The sequence below is a fragment of the Polyodon spathula genome, chromosome 11 (genome assembly GCF_017654505.1).
Source record: "Polyodon spathula isolate WHYD16114869_AA chromosome 11, ASM1765450v1, whole genome shotgun sequence".
In the NCBI taxonomy this organism is placed as follows: domain Eukaryota; kingdom Metazoa; phylum Chordata; class Actinopteri; order Acipenseriformes; family Polyodontidae; genus Polyodon; species Polyodon spathula.
The window spans coordinates 338,873-354,177 of NC_054544.1; the positions used below are offsets into that span (position 1 = coordinate 338,873).

At 44.9% G+C, this 15,305-nt stretch overlaps 1 protein-coding gene across 3 annotated transcripts in view; it reads left to right on the forward strand.

The window, feature by feature from the left end:
* Nucleotides 1-15,305, forward strand: part of LOC121323398 (semaphorin-5B-like) — a 103,173-nt gene that overhangs the window by 60,164 nt on the left and 27,704 nt on the right. For all 3 annotated transcript variants that reach the window (XM_041264442.1, XM_041264445.1, XM_041264443.1), the window contains exons 3-8: nt 1,091-1,190; nt 1,359-1,404; nt 9,837-9,899; nt 10,696-10,794; nt 11,591-11,804; nt 13,141-13,426. In XM_041264442.1, coding sequence (XP_041120376.1) covers nt 1,091-1,190; nt 1,359-1,404; nt 9,837-9,899; nt 10,696-10,794; nt 11,591-11,804; nt 13,141-13,426 — 808 coding nt within the window. The remainder of the gene's footprint in view (nt 1-1,090; nt 1,191-1,358; nt 1,405-9,836; nt 9,900-10,695; nt 10,795-11,590; nt 11,805-13,140; nt 13,427-15,305) is intronic.

A 15,305-nucleotide genomic window follows, 5' to 3' on the forward strand; every position in this document is an offset into this window, starting at 1 on the left:
TGTCGCAAGGACTCACTGAGCACTCTGACTGTGTTTTCAAATGAATACAAGACCAGCATGTTTAAATTAAACAATGTTCAGTCCAAGCTCCCTGGGTGTTTTATTTATTTATTTTTTACCACTGAAATAGTTTGAATTTCCCTAGTTACACTTCAATAAGAAACATTTTATATTCCATTTGATTTATTGTTGAGTTAAGAAATGTAAAATAACTGACATTTGATTATGGAAAGTAAAAACGGAAAAAGACATTTTGATGTGTACGTTTGTTGCACGGTATTAAGAAATAAAGTGGTTTACTATTCTGTGAAAAACACCCCTCTCCTTTTGAACTGCTGGACTGAGTGCTTCAGTTTAACCCTATTGTACAGCGTGTTCTGCATGCAAAGATAATAAAGCCGTGTGTTCATAAAAAAAAAAACATTTAGATAAGCAAGTTAAGGTCACAGAAGATCAGGAAGGTTATTGAGTATTATGTATATTCCTTTTGATTTTTGAATTTTTATTTATTTATTTTTTGCCGGGGATTACATTTTCTATCCTGGGTTTTTAAGTTGTTTTAATCTGAGTTTTTAATTTGCTGATTTGCTGTAAACTTTTGCTTTGATTGAAAGGGAGTTTTTCGCTGGTGGTACATTAGCATTGTCTGTTCATATTTCAATGATCACTCTTTGAATTGCTGGGTTGCTTTGGTTCAGTGATGGCTCTTTCAGTCCCCCCTCCCCTTGAGTGTTGGTACATACAACCGCAGGAAAGCTGTGAGAAGCTCAGTCTGTTTAATGGTTGTATTTGAATTGCAGCCACAAGGCAGACAAGAAGCTCTAAGGATTTGGTGTAAAGACACCTCCACACAACAGCACCCTTGATACAGCATCTCTCTGCAGCCTTGGAGGAAGATTTGCAAAGCATCTGTTCAGACAAGATTAAAAACGCTCAACAGAATTGACTACGCCATGTGCTTCCAATAAAACGGATTGCTGAGCATTTGTTGCTGTTTGCTTGAAACACCTTGGTAACTCTCTCTCTCTCTCTCTCTGTCTGTGTGTTTGTCTCTTTCTTTCTGTCTCTCTCTTTTTTTCTTTTCTTGCAGCGTTGAGGCCCTGGGTTTCTAGTTTCAGTTTTGCAGGAGTTCAGGACTACTCCCAACTAGCACTGGACATAAATAGAAATCAACTGATAGTAGGAGCAAGGTAATACAACACAAGGCTTTCAATGTTAAAACACTGCAACTTCAATTTATTATAAAAATGTATTATTCATATGCAGAAACACATTGAAATGGCCGTTCTGAGTTCTTTAGATTAATCAAACAGAATATATTTATCACTAACCCGTTTTCTTTACTTTTTCTCTTACAGAAACTACCTCTTCAAACTGAGTCTTTTCAATATCTCGCTTATACAGGTATGCTCCGCTATTCATCTCCCCATCTTTTGTTATTATTATTTTTAAACACTTTTAAAATAAATGGTTGCATTTTTTTGCAACTGAGGTTGATTTGTGCCAGTATATCTTTTTCAGAGAAAGGGGAAAGTGGTTAGCAGTGGTATTTTGATAAGGAGAAAGTGCTGATTGGTACAGTGTCTGCATCAGGACCAGAGAGTGCTTGTGCTTTGTGAGTTAGTGGAGAGTGCCAGAGCCCTGCGCTGTGAAGGAGCAAAGCCACGGCTGCTGCTGGCCAAGTAAAAACACTGTGCAGAAATGCTGGCCCCCTGTAGAGCTCAATTCAGCAGTTTGCGGTGAAAGTCTGACTCAAGTGCTGCATTTTGCTTCTCATAAGAAAAGTTTAGGGCTGTTTAAAATGTGCAGCTAGTAGACCAAAAAAATGGAAACACCTGGGTAAATGAGGGACACCAAGTATATTGAAAGCAAGGGCTTCCACACAGGTGTGGCTCATGCGTTAATTAAGCAAATAACATCCCAGCATGCTTAGGGTTATGTATAAAAATGCTGGACAGGCCTGGTTGCCTATAATTATGGCTAGCATGGCTGCAAGATGAGACCTCAATGACTTTGAAAGAGGGGTGATTGTTGGGGCGCGTTTGGCAGGAGCTTCAGTGACCAAGACAGCTGATGTTTCACGAGCAGGTGATATGGGCATGGAACTCCCAGGGAAAGACACCATCAGCAAAGGGCAACAGTGGGCAGAAGTGCATACTCCAGGATCGTGATATCTGTGCATTAATTTGAAGTGCAAGGCAAAACAGGCGAGCAACTGCAGATCAATTGACTGCAAATTTCAACCTGGGGAGCTAGCAGCCAAATTCATCAAAAACAGTCTGCCTACAACTCCACAGAGCGGGATACCATAGTCGGGTCGCAGTGCACAAACCGCTCATCACACCTGGCAATGCACATTTGCGAGTCCCGTGGTGCAAAGAGCACAAGCAATGGACTACCGAGCAGTGGAGAAATGTGATATTGTCAGATGAATCATCCTTCACCATGTTCTCGACAAATGGACGAGTGCATGTGTGGCTCCAACCTAAAAAGCTCTACAGCCCTGACTGCTTGCTTCCAACAGTGAAGGGTTGTGGTGGTTCTGTAATGTTGCAGGGTGCATTTTCTTGGCATGGTTTGGGTGCACTCATTCCCTTAGAAGGAAAGGTCAATGCTAACTGCTACTTAATGGTACTGAGTGATCATCTTCACCCCAGGTTGCAGCATTTCTTTCCTGCCGGGGGGATGTCTTCTAGGATGACAATGCCCCCATCCACAGAGCACGTGTGGACGCCCAGTGGTTTAATGAGCATGACACTGATGTTATCCATATGTCCTGGCCTTCTCAGTCACCAGGTCTGAACCCAAACGAGCATTTATGGGATATTCTGGAACGACGCCTGAGGCAGCGTTTTCCACCTCCATCAACCAGGCATGAGTTGATTGACTTTCTCGTGGAAGAATGGTGCCGCATCCCTCCTGCAGAACTCCAGAGGCTGTTAGACTCTGCCACGGCGCATAGAGGCTGTACTGGCCTCACGTGGTGGCCCAACGCCCTGTTATGTGACTTTACATTCCATTGTTTTTGTCCACTACCTTTAGTTCCACCAGGTGTGAAAATCTGGGTGTGCTGGAGAGAATGCTGTATTGAATACACAGGAATTGTGATGTACTGCCTTCCCAGAGGAAGAGGCTTAACCACTCTGCAGATTAATAGGTCAGCTGGGAGCAGGGCTGGCTGGCTTTGTTGTTTAGCTGTAGGTACGTTTTCATTTTAGTAACAGGACGTGCTATAGACTGAGTTATTGAGTGTGACACAGCCTGTTATAGGGTAATCGTTCAATCACTATTCTGCAGAGGCTAAGGCTACCAAGGGGGCTTTAAAGATTGATTATTCAAATGAGCTGGAGCTGCGGAAAGTTTAATGCATGGGTGTTCCGATGGATTGAAAGCAACGTTATCATTCTGAGGGAAATCAGAATGATCTGACCTCTTCATTACCTCTTAATCTGACCAAGGTTGGTCCTGGTCAAGCTATTGGACTGGGAAAGATGAGACTGTTGGGAGAACTTCCTTCCTGTGTGATGTATAAAAGTCCAGATTGTGGTCGTTTCCACTTAGTTTCTAATTACACAGACGGGTGCTCTTACACAGTAAGCCTACTGTTTTAAAACCAGCACCCTGATACATAAAGTATACATCCTTTCAATTACAAGCACAAAAAAGGTGTGCTCCCAACCTGTATTTTGAATGGACTCCTGACTGTTTAACAATGTTGCGATTTTGAACATATGTTTAAAATGGTACATTGAAATAATAATACTGTTATAGTGTTTGTTTGGTTCTTGAATTTCAACTCAGTGTGACTGTGTTAGCACTGTAGCTGAGCATGAAGAGCTGGTCAGACTCTCTCCATCTCTTCCTCCCACACTTACTCTCTCCATCCTAGCCACACTCCGTCCCTCACACTCACTCACTCCCTCCCTCACAGCCGCACTCCCTCCCTCCCACACTCACTCCCTTCCTCACTCCCTCCCTCACTCAAGAGGATATTTATTGCTCCAGTGATAAGTGAGCTCCAGTTTGCATGGCACTTTCATAAAGGGCAAAGTACCTACCCTGAAACACAGTACTGCATGTCACAAAAAGACATTAAAAAAACAAACAAAAAAATTATTTTGAACTTTTACTTGACCCCTTTAAACATGTGTATTATATGAGTCGGATTGTCCTGCTGCTTGTTTGTGGTTTTGCGTTGCTTAACATCAGTAAGGCTGTGTTCTGTCTAGTGATTCCATTTCCAGAGAACACACTTGGTGCTTCCCAGACGTGTGTGTGTGTGTGTGTGTGTGCGTGTGTGTCAGCTCTTTACTATCTCGCACTTCCCTGCCCCCGCTACCAGTATCTGTGCTGGGATAAGAAGGGATAGTGAGTGTGGTCCATTGGAGAATGGATTGTGAAACGTGAAAATAACATTTCAATGTGAAGGGAGTTTAGGAGTGGTTATGATGTACATGGATAAAGGAATGGGCACTTGGTGCCAAAACACATCACTGGGTGCATGGGGGAGGGGGGATGTTTATCAGAGATGCTCCAGTACTGAACTCCAGGAATGGAAACACTGCAGTCAGCACATTGAGATTTGTGTTGGCAAAGTGAATTCTTCCTATGGACGCAGTCTGTATTTTAAACTATTTCCAACACAGTGATTGGCTATGGGAACAGATTGAATGTATTGTGATATACTGTAAGTGTCCTTACCAGCAAGAAAAAGTGAATGACAAAGGCACCTTGACTGTGCCCAGTTAATTAGGGGGTCTCTGCACGGCACTGTGTTTCACAGTTTGTTGTAACAGTTTCTCAGCCAGAGGTGACTGTTACTCATTGAATCCACGGCGCACATGGAAAACAAAACACAAATCACTTGGAACATTGGATTGATTTATCTTTTTTTGCTTGTAGAAGATTATATTTTGCTTGAAGTCGTAAACTAAGCTTTCCTTTCTTTGGCTAAATAATCCTCCTGTCCCTCCTCTTTCCCTCCTCACTGCTCCTCTCTCTTCCTCTCCCCCTCCCTCTGACCTATTCCTTGTGTAGACAGGACTAAAGTGTTTGTCTGAGGTACCCAGGTGTTGGGAGCCTGCAGGCTCTGGCACGCTCCGCTCCGCTCAGTTTTTTAAGCATGGAGGCGATCCAGATAAAGACCATAGCGTGCGACTGAGAAAACAGTCCGTGCGGTGTCAGAGGTTACTGCTACCTTTCCAAAACAGCTGACCTCTGACCTGTCGGCTTTATCAAGCCTCCTTTCTGATGAGGGATACAAGCTGTGGGGTTTCTTTCTTTTTTTGTTGTTTTTTAATAGTTAACTAGCAGATCAGAAATGCAGAATTTGTCAGAAGATCTTAAAAAATAATAAAACATTTTTGATGAAACATGAGCCTGATGTCATGGATCTCCCCCATATGTCTATAATAGTAGGCATCTCAGAAAGCAAATATCCCCGACATACATTGATCAGGACTATCTACATTATTGATTCTTGCAATATAACTTTGCTGTTTAGTGAAACAACTTTTTTTTTTTAATTACTAAGAATCAAAGGTGCAGAAGAGCCTGTTCTGCAGGGGAAGCCTGAACAGTTTAAACCAGGAATAGCCTTGACTGTCGGGCATATCTGTGGGGTCTGTCTGTTTCTCACCAGCTGATAGAAGCGAAGCCTCAGGGAGTGTAGTGAGGAATTACATTCACCATTCAACTGCATTAAAATTAAATACACCGTCCACCTCCTACTTCAATATAACGGCCAGTAATTTCCTCACCTTCGTATCAATTATAATGCATCCGAGGGCAGCTGCATGACACCAAAGGAAGGATATAATGAAAGATAATACAGTAAAATAAAATTTTAAAAGAGAACTTGGCAGTTAAATTCTGAGCAGCAGAGGGGATGGAGCCCGTGGTAAATTGATTCCATTTTAAAATGAGCCGGTCCATTGCTGGAAAAAGAAAACAAAATAAAAAAGTGTTTTTTTTTTTAGCCCTCTTGTGTAGGGATCAGTGTTCCGGGACAATGGGGAAAGCTATTGAGAGTCTTGTCACATCTATCAGGAGGAGGCTGAAAGGGAGCTTTGCCTCTCTGAATAGGAGACTCTGCTAAAGGACGAAACTGGGAGTGGCTCAGCGTCCTATTGAAGGGTGGGGACCTTGAGAGGGGCCACAGGGATGGAGGGTCTCTCTGCTGGGAGGTGGGTCTGCTGCACTTTCATCAGCCTTTCTTTTAAACAGTATTCTTTTCAATGCAGATTTGCTGAGGGGTGCACAAAAAGACAAGTCCATCATTTTGCATGTTGGTTTTTTTATTGTGTTGTAACAGGGAGAGATCTGTGCTGACTCTGCTGGCGTGTTCACGGGCTGCAGGAAGAGGGCGGCAGTCGCCTAACAGCCGCCTGTGGGTCATGGCAGTGACACGGGGAGGTGGGAAAGTGGGTGTGTGGACTTTCCCCCTCTCTCAATGGCTTTGAGGCGGGTCTTGGGTGATTGTTGGTCCTATAAAATAACGCTCTGTTGTTTCCTCAGGTCTGCCCACTTAGACGCGCCAAGAGTGCGGAAGCTTTGATTCAGGACCGGGAATCAGCCGGGAGAAAAATAAAGATTCACAGCGAGACAGAGAAAGAGAGCGGGGAATCCTTGGGCAGACCCCGGCGTATTGTAAAAGTGCAGGCTAGATAGCCGATAGAATAGGACGGTGATCCGGGTCGTGCAGGTAGCGGCGACCGGGATAACGCTGCCGAGTGCAGCACCTTTTATTTGTAGTTTTATTACTGTTTTATTTTCCCTTGTTCTTTTCACCTTCTGTTTTCATTATTATTTCTTTGAGCACCTGTGAGTGCACTTGCTGTTCGTGTACCAGCTGTGGTATTTCCGTGGTGCTGTCTATCATCGTTGATAGGCAGCCCACGGTCAACAGTGCCCTCTGCCGGAGAAAAATAAGAACCCGTCCAAAATAAAACTGGGCACCTGTGTGGTGTTTCCAAGTACACCTGTCTGTCTCCTGGTCAGTGAATTACCCACACCCCTTCCACATGTGTGTTTGTTTTTTTGGTTTGTTTTTTTTGAAGCGCACAGTAAATTCCTTGAGTTGTACCTCCTTGTTTCCAAGACATCTAGAATGTTCAACAAAACGCTTGGTTACCAAAACAAACCAAACAGTTGTTCTGTGTTAGAGTGGTCTGCTGTACTGCCAGCCTGAGGTGTGTGGCCATGCTGACCCTATTTATACACTCTTAAGCTACAAAGACGTCTTAGGCATTTTTAGTTCCCAGTTGCTGCATTGTTTTGCTGGGAAAGTAAAGGTTTAAAAGCATGCTGGGTTTCATGTGTTTTTATGGTACTTAGTGCATTCTTGATGACTTCAGAGTGTGCTGCTTGCACTGTTCCAGAGTTGCAGTAATCTGTATTTAATTGATTTTCATGCTGTTAAACCTGCTGTTCTGCCAAGGTGCTGGTATTGTGAGCTCAAATCTCAAGAGAAGTACAGTGGGCTCAAAACAACGCTGGGCTCAGTGGGATATCCGTAGTTCTGTTAGAGGGGAGAAGAGGACCGTCGTTTGCAATGAAGATGCACATGCACCTGTGGAATTAATGTACTGCTTCTTTCCGTCGTCTTGAGACAGCTTTTAGCTGATAGATTATCGAATCATTAGCACAGCCTTTTTACAATAGACAAATATTACTTCAGTGATGTACGTTTAGAGATTGGTAAATGTGTGTCTTTTAAACAGACAGATTCAATGTTTGCTCATTCTGGAGTCCTAGAATGAATATTCCTTCAGTTGCTGTGTTTAGGCAATTTATCTGGTTAAATAACTGTTTATTGCCCCTGTGTAACTAAGCTTGCGGTGTCTGAATCAAGGCAGTCTGATGAGAAGCCGAAGGTTGGCTGGGGTTAAGCCTGCTGAATGTGTGGGATGTGATGGTACTTTGGAGGGGGGCAGGGGATGGTAATGAATGGGTGCTGACAGCATTGCCAGAAAAGGAGAAGACAAACAGAGCCCAGAGGAATTCATGTTTGCCAAAAAAAAGCAGCAGCGTTGAATACTTGCAGTGTATCTCAGGGTGTGAAGAGAGTTCTGTAAAGATGTACAGGACGCATCACCTTTTATAAAATGGACTTCTATTTTACTTAAGCTAAATAAGGCAATTGAATTGATTAATTTGACCTGTTCTGTGAAAAGAAAATCAGCCAATTTGAATCCAAAGCCCCAGATTTTTTTTTTTTGCCACTTGTACCAGAGTCCATGTGCTTTATTCCCATGTGCTCCCCGGTCTGTGTGCTTTATTCCCATGTGCTCCCCCGAGTCTGTGTGCTTTATTCCCATGTGCTCCCCGAGTCTGTGTGCTTTATTCCCATGTGCTCCCCGAGTCTGTGTGCTTTATTCCCATGTGCTCCCCGGTCTGTGTGCTTTATTCCCATGTGCTCCCCCGAGTCTGTGTGCTTTATTCCCATGTGCTCCCCCGAGTCTGTGTGCTTTATTCCCATGTGCTCCCCGGTCTGTGTGCTTTATTCCCATGTGCTCCCCGAGTCTGTGTGCTTTATTCCCATGTGCTCCCCCGAGTCTGTGTGCTTTATTCCCATGTGCTCCCCGGTCTGTGTGCTTTATTCCCATGTGCTCCCCCGAGTCTGTGTGCTTTATTCCCATGTGCTCCCCCGAGTCTGTGTGCTTTATTCCCATGTGCTCCCCGAGTCTGTGTGCTTTATTCCCATGTGCTCCCCCGAGTCTGTGTGCTTTATTCCCATGTGCTCCCCCGAGTCTGTGTGCTTTATTCCCATGTGCTCCCCCGAGTCTGTGTGCTTTATTCCCATGTGCTCCCCCGAGTCTGTGTGCTTTATTCCCATGTGCTCCCCCGAGTCTGTGTGCTTTATTCCCATGTGCTCCCCCGAGTCTGTGTGCTTTATTCCCATGTGCTCCCCGGTCTGTGTGCTTTATTCCCATGTGCTCCCCCGAGTCTGTGTGCTTTATTCCCATGTGCTCCCCGAGTCTGTGTGCTTTATTCCCATGTGCTCCCCCGAGTCTGTGTGCTTTATTCCCATGTGCTCCCCCGAGTCTGTGTGCTTTATTCCCATGTGCTCCCCTGAGTCTGTGTGCTTTATTCCCATGTGCTCCCCGGTCTGTGTGCTTTATTCCCATGTGCTCCCCCGAGTCTGGTTAAGTGCCCCCTTTGGTAGATGTTAAGCTGTTAAGTCGAGGGTTCATTGCTGTGCCAGAGGGCAGATGCAAAGACTGTAAAGAAACCACTGCCAACCACAGGAACAGATGTGGGCAACTCAAGCTATTGAAAGGGGGGGGCCAGGGGGTCCAAGGATTTAGACAGACTTGAACTGCGAGACCCATGAGACAGAAAGGAGTCCGGTGTGTCTGTGTGCTTCTAATACATTGATGTTTAATGGGACACCGCACTCCTTTGCCAAGTTGTCTGCTTCTATACAGAACGAAGATGTTTATTGCTTGGAGTTGCATCCATAATTAAATGCAAGGTAGCACACTCTGCAGTATGATGAAGGGGTGCCTTCAGTACTATACTTAATTTCAAAGATGATGACTTGCATTGACATGCAAATTCAGGCTGTTTCTCTCTGCTCACTGCCTGGTACAGGAGCTCACTCTTTAAACCATGGGGCCACTTTTCTCCTGTTAGCAAGGTGAACAAACCACAATGAGGGTCCATTGCTGCTTTTATATATGATTACATTTGCAATAAGTTGCAGTACCAGGCTAGTGTTATCTGACTGTACCGTCTTGCATGTTTCGTTAGATATCACTTTGAGGAGATAGTAGGCAAGTCGCAATACAAAACAGATGACGGCACGTGTCTCTTGGTTTATTTTGGTTTCCTAGGCAACAGAATGGGGCCCAGACGAAGACACTAGGCGGTCCTGTCGAAGCAAAGGGAAGACAGAGGTAACATGAGAGCCTGCTTGGTTCTTACAGCATCTGAACTTGGCTCTGTGTTTACGAGGCAAACGGTGGATTGAGGGGGGTTGGGTGCACAGGCAGTTTTATATGGCAGTTTAAGTCTGCACTTTAAGTCTGGCATACACTTTGAAATCTTGTGTTTGTTTAGCAATCCAGGAAGTATAGCTCTTATCTCTGCTTCAGCCTCTCACAGTTTGCTTGAGCATTTTCATTACTTTGCCAGGATTGATTTTTTAAATTGTTTTTCATCCCAGATACTGAGAAAAAAGCATTACTTTGTAGTCTCTAACCTAAACACAACGAAAACAGAAAGGAACCGCTCCAAAATGGGTTTGCCTTTCACAAATCTGGAGAGGGAGTTGTATGATAGACCTGGAGCTGCAGTAAGGGAAGACTGGACCTAGACTGCAGAACAAATAATCAGTTTGTTTAAAACTAAAACAACAAAATACTCTTTTCAATGACGAAGTTAGATTAACAAAAAGTACGTTAAAAAAACAAGACTCCTGCTTCAGTGCCTATTCTGCATGATGCTTTAACACGTGAGCTTCATGGTACACTGTGAAGTCCAATTTAGAATGAACAGAAGTCAACTTTCACTGTGATAAACCATCACAAACCTGCCTTTCCACTGGTCTTCCATGCAAATAAAGGAGTCCTGTACAGCTGTGACAGCCTCTTAACTCACTGGGATGGCCTACAGCATGCAGCAATACAGTAAATCCCACCCAAATACAGTTTGGCATTATGCATGTGGATTTAATTCTTATTTGCTTTGCAGGTGGAGTGCCAGAATTATATCCGGGTGTTGCTTATCAGTGGCAAGAAGTTGTTTACCTGCGGCACCAATGCATTTTTACCAATTTGCACAACTAGACAGGTAGACTATTGTTGTCTTCTGCTTTTGTGTTTAGAATGTTTATTGCTGTAAATGGGGTGGGACAATGATTTGCTGGGAGCCAGGGGTTCCGAGGTTCTCGGACAATGATTTGCTGGGAGCCAGGGGTTCCGAGGTTCTCGGACAATGATTTGCTGGGAGCCAGGGGTTCCGAGGTTCTCTGGCAATGATTTGCTGGGATCCAGGGGTTCCGAGGTTCTCGGACAATGATTTGCTGGGAGCCAGGGGTTCCGAGGTTCTTGGGCAATGATTTGCTGGGATCCAGGGGTTCCGAGGTTCTCGGGCAATGATTTGCTGGGAGCCAGGAGTTCCGAGGTTCTCAGGCAATGATTTGCTGGGATCCAGGGGTTCCGAGGTTCTCGGGCAATGATTTGCTGGGAGCCAGGGGTTCCGAGGTTCTCGGGCAATGATTTGCTGGGAGCCAGGGGTTCCGAGGTTCTTGGGCAATGATTTGCTGGGATCCAGGGGTTCCGAGGTTCTCGGGCAATGATTTGCTGGGAGCCAGGAGTTCCGAGGTTCTCAGGCAATGATTTGCTGGGAGCCAGGGGTTCCGAGGTTCTCGGGCAATGATTTGCTGGGAGCCAGGGGTTCCGAGGTTCTCGGGCAATGATTTGCTGGGATCCAGGGGTTCCGAGGTTCTCGGGCAATGATTTGCTGGGATCCAGGGGTTCCGAGGTTCTCGGGCAATGATTTGCTGGGAGCCAGGAGTTCCGAGGTTCTCAGGCAATGATTTGCTGGGAGCCAGGGGTTAATAAATAAATGATTGTATGTGTTTCAGATAGGGAATCTGAGCAGGGTGATTGACAGGGTGAATGGGGTGGCTCGCTGCCCCTACGACCCCCGGCACAACTCCACGGCGGTGGTGACGTCACGGGGGGAGCTGTATGCCGCCACCGTCATCGACTTCTCAGGGCGAGACCCCGTCATCTACCGCAGCCTGGGGAACATGCCCCCGCTCCGCACGGCGCAGTACAACTCCAAGTGGCTCAACGGTAGGGTGCCCAGCAGAAACTGCTGTGTCTGTCCTCTGCTTCACTAAGGAATATTTATTACATTGTGTTCTTGTATCTGCTAAACCACCCGGTCTGTACCCCTCAAGTCAGTGCAGGACACTGATTGCTGTTTCACTGACTTGCAGATATTTCCACAGAAGAAGCTATCTGGACATGGTCATTTCAAAAGCAACACATCTATATTAAATATCTTATCATTGTGCTCCAAAATATTCTGTGCAATATTTGTACTTCCCTGGAGGGGGTGCTGTGGTGTGTACCCGAGAGATTGATTTATTAACCCGATTTCTGGTCCATAGTTACAGTGCAATGACCACCGTTTCTCTTCTTGAAGCCAGAAGGAAAAGGGTTAACTTTCTTTGTCTAGGTTTCGTGATGATGACTTGTAAAAGCTCAGTTTTAATGGTGAGACTTCAATTCCATGTAATGAGCCAGAGGCTTCAGCAGGCATTATGAATCATTGTGTTTTGTAAGACATACTCTACAGAAAATCTAATAGCAACTCGATACAGAGGTGCTCCGAATTTTTCAATTGTGAGCTTATTGCTGGCGTGAAATGCCGGGGTATGTATTGACAAGGAACAAGAAGAATTCGTAATTTTGAAGAGAAGTGGTCATTTTCGTCTTTTCTCACTTCAAGTGCCTATTTTATTTCTGTCTCTTGAGTGGGATGCCTGCTGCTGCACCCCTGAAAGCCACTTCGCTGCTTTTCTTTTGGCACAGCAGCCTCTCTTGTCAATCAAACCTTGAGAAATAAGAATCTGCAGGCTGGAGGTTATGAAGCATCCGGAAATAATGGAATATGAATATTGAGACAAACAGAACCTGCAAGAATGAAGCTCCCCACAGGATGGATTTCAGCTGTTTGGCTGCGTCTGCCCATTACCTCTCCCAAGTAGCCTACCTTTAACAATGTGATTCAGCCTGTTAGCCTCTACTGGGTATCGGTTGTAACCTTCATGTTAAACGGATGGTCCTTGTATGGACAGCTCATTGTCTTAAGGTAACCTCTCATTTTTGTTAGATGGATGATTGTATCAAATGTTGACATAAAGGAGATTTATTTAAAGTTTATTTCAAATTACTTCCATTAACCCTGGACCTAAACACTGTTGAAATCAAATTGCTTCTATGTTGGCAATTCTCATTTCAAATTTTCAATGTGTGGCTTATTTCCTTTTTATAATTTTACTTTCTGTTCAAAATGGTTTATGCTGTGAGATTGAAACTCCAGAGAATGTTGTGTAAAAATCCCCTGCACTTTATGGAATGCGGCTAAAGGAGACTGACTTGTCTGCTTGTGTTTTTTGTTTAGAACCCAACTTCATTGCTGCCTACGACATCGGCTTGTTCACGTACTTCTTCCTGCGAGAGAACGCCGTGGAGCACGACTGTGGGAAGACAGTGTACTCGCGGGTGGCGCGGGTCTGTAAGAACGACCTCGGGGGGAGGTTCTTGCTGGAGGACACGTGGACCACCTTCATGAAGGCCAGGCTGAACTGCTCGCGCTCAGGAGAGATTCCCTTCTACTACAACGAGCTGCAGAGCACCTTCTATCTGCCCGAGCAGGACCTCCTCTACGGCGTCTTCACCACTAACGTGTAAGAGCAGTGTGTATCTGCACCATTGACATGTAAGAGCAGTGTGTATCTGCACCACTGACATGTAAGAGCAGTGTGTATCTGCATCACTGACATGTAAGAGCAGTGTGTATCTGCATCACTGACGTGTAAGAGCAGTGTGTATCTGCATCACTGACGTGTAAGAGCAGTGTGTATCTGCACCACTGACGTGTAAGAGCAGTGTGTATCTGCACCACTGACGTGTAAGAGCAGTGTGTATCTGCACCACTGATGTGTAAGAGCAGTGTGTATCTGCTTCACTGACGTGTAAGAGCAGTGTGTATCTGCACCACTGACATGTAAGAGCAGTGTGTATCTGCACCACTGACGTGTAAGAGCAGTGTGTATCTGCATCACTGATGTGTAAGAGCAGTGTGTATCTTCACTAACGTGTAAGAGCAGTGTGTATCTGCACCACTGACGTGTAAGAGCAGTGTGTATCTGCATCACTAACGTGTAAGAGCAGTGTGTATCTTCACTAGCTTGTAAGAGCAGTGTGTATCTTCACTAGCGTGTAAGAGCAGTGTGTATCTGCATCACTGACGTGTAAGAGCAGAGTGTATCTGCATCACTAACGTGTAAGAGCAGAGTGTATCTGCATCACTAACGTGTAAGAGCAGTGTGTATCTGCATCACTAACGTGTAAGAGCAGTGTGTATCTGCATCACTAATGTGTAAGAGCAGTGTGTATCTTCACTATCGTGTAAGAGCAGTGTGTATCTTCTAGCGTGTAAGAGCAGTGTGTATCTGCATCACTGACGTGTAAGAGCAGTGTGTATCTTCACTAGCGTGTAAGAGCAGTGTGTATCTGCATCACTGACGTGTAAGAGCAGTGTGTATCTGCATCACTGACGTGTAAGAGCAGTGTGTATCTGCATCACTGACGTGTAAGAGCAGTGTGTATCTGCATCACTGATGTGTAAGAGCAGTGTGTATCTGCATCACTGATGTGTAAGAGCAGTGTGTATCTGCATCACTAGCTTGTAAAAGCAGTGTGTATCTGCATCACTGACGTGTAAGAGCAGAGTGTATCTGCATCACTAACGTGTAAGAGCAGAGTGTATCTGCATCACTAACGTGTAAGAGCAGTGTGTATCTGCATCACTAACGTGTAAGAGCAGAGTGTATCTGCATCACTAACGTGTAAGAGCAGTGTGTATCTGCATCACTAACGTGTAAGAGCAGTGTGTATCTGCATCACTAACGTGTAAGAGCAGTGTGTATCTGCATCACTAACGTGTAAGAGCAGTGTGTATCTGCATCACTAACGTGTAAGAGCAGTGTGTATCTGCATCACTAACGTGTAAGAGCAGTGTGTATCTTCACTAGCGTGTAAGAGCAGTGTGTATCTGCATCACTGACGTGTAAGAGCAGTGTGTATCTGCATCACTGACGTGTAAGAGCAGTGTGTATCTTCACTAACGTGTAAGAGCAGTGTGTATCTGCATCACTGACGTGTAAGAGCAGTGTGTATCTGCATCACTAATGTGTAAGAGCAGTGTGTATCTGCATCACTAGCTTGTAAAAGCAGTGTGTATCTGCATCACTGACGTGTAAGAGCAGTGTGTATCTGCATCACTAACGTGTAAGAGCAGTGTGTATCTGCATCACTAACGTGTAAGAGCAGTGTGTATCTGCATCACTAACGTGTAAGAGCAGTGTGTATCTGCATCACTAACGTGTAAGAGCAGTGTGTATCTGCATCACTAACGTGTAAGAGCAGTGTGTATCTGCATCACTAACGTGTAAGAGCAGAGTGTATCTGCATCACTAACGTGTAAGAGCAGTGTGTATCTGCATCACTAACGTGTAAGAGCAGTGTGTATCTGCATCACTAACGTGTAAGAGCAGTGTGTAT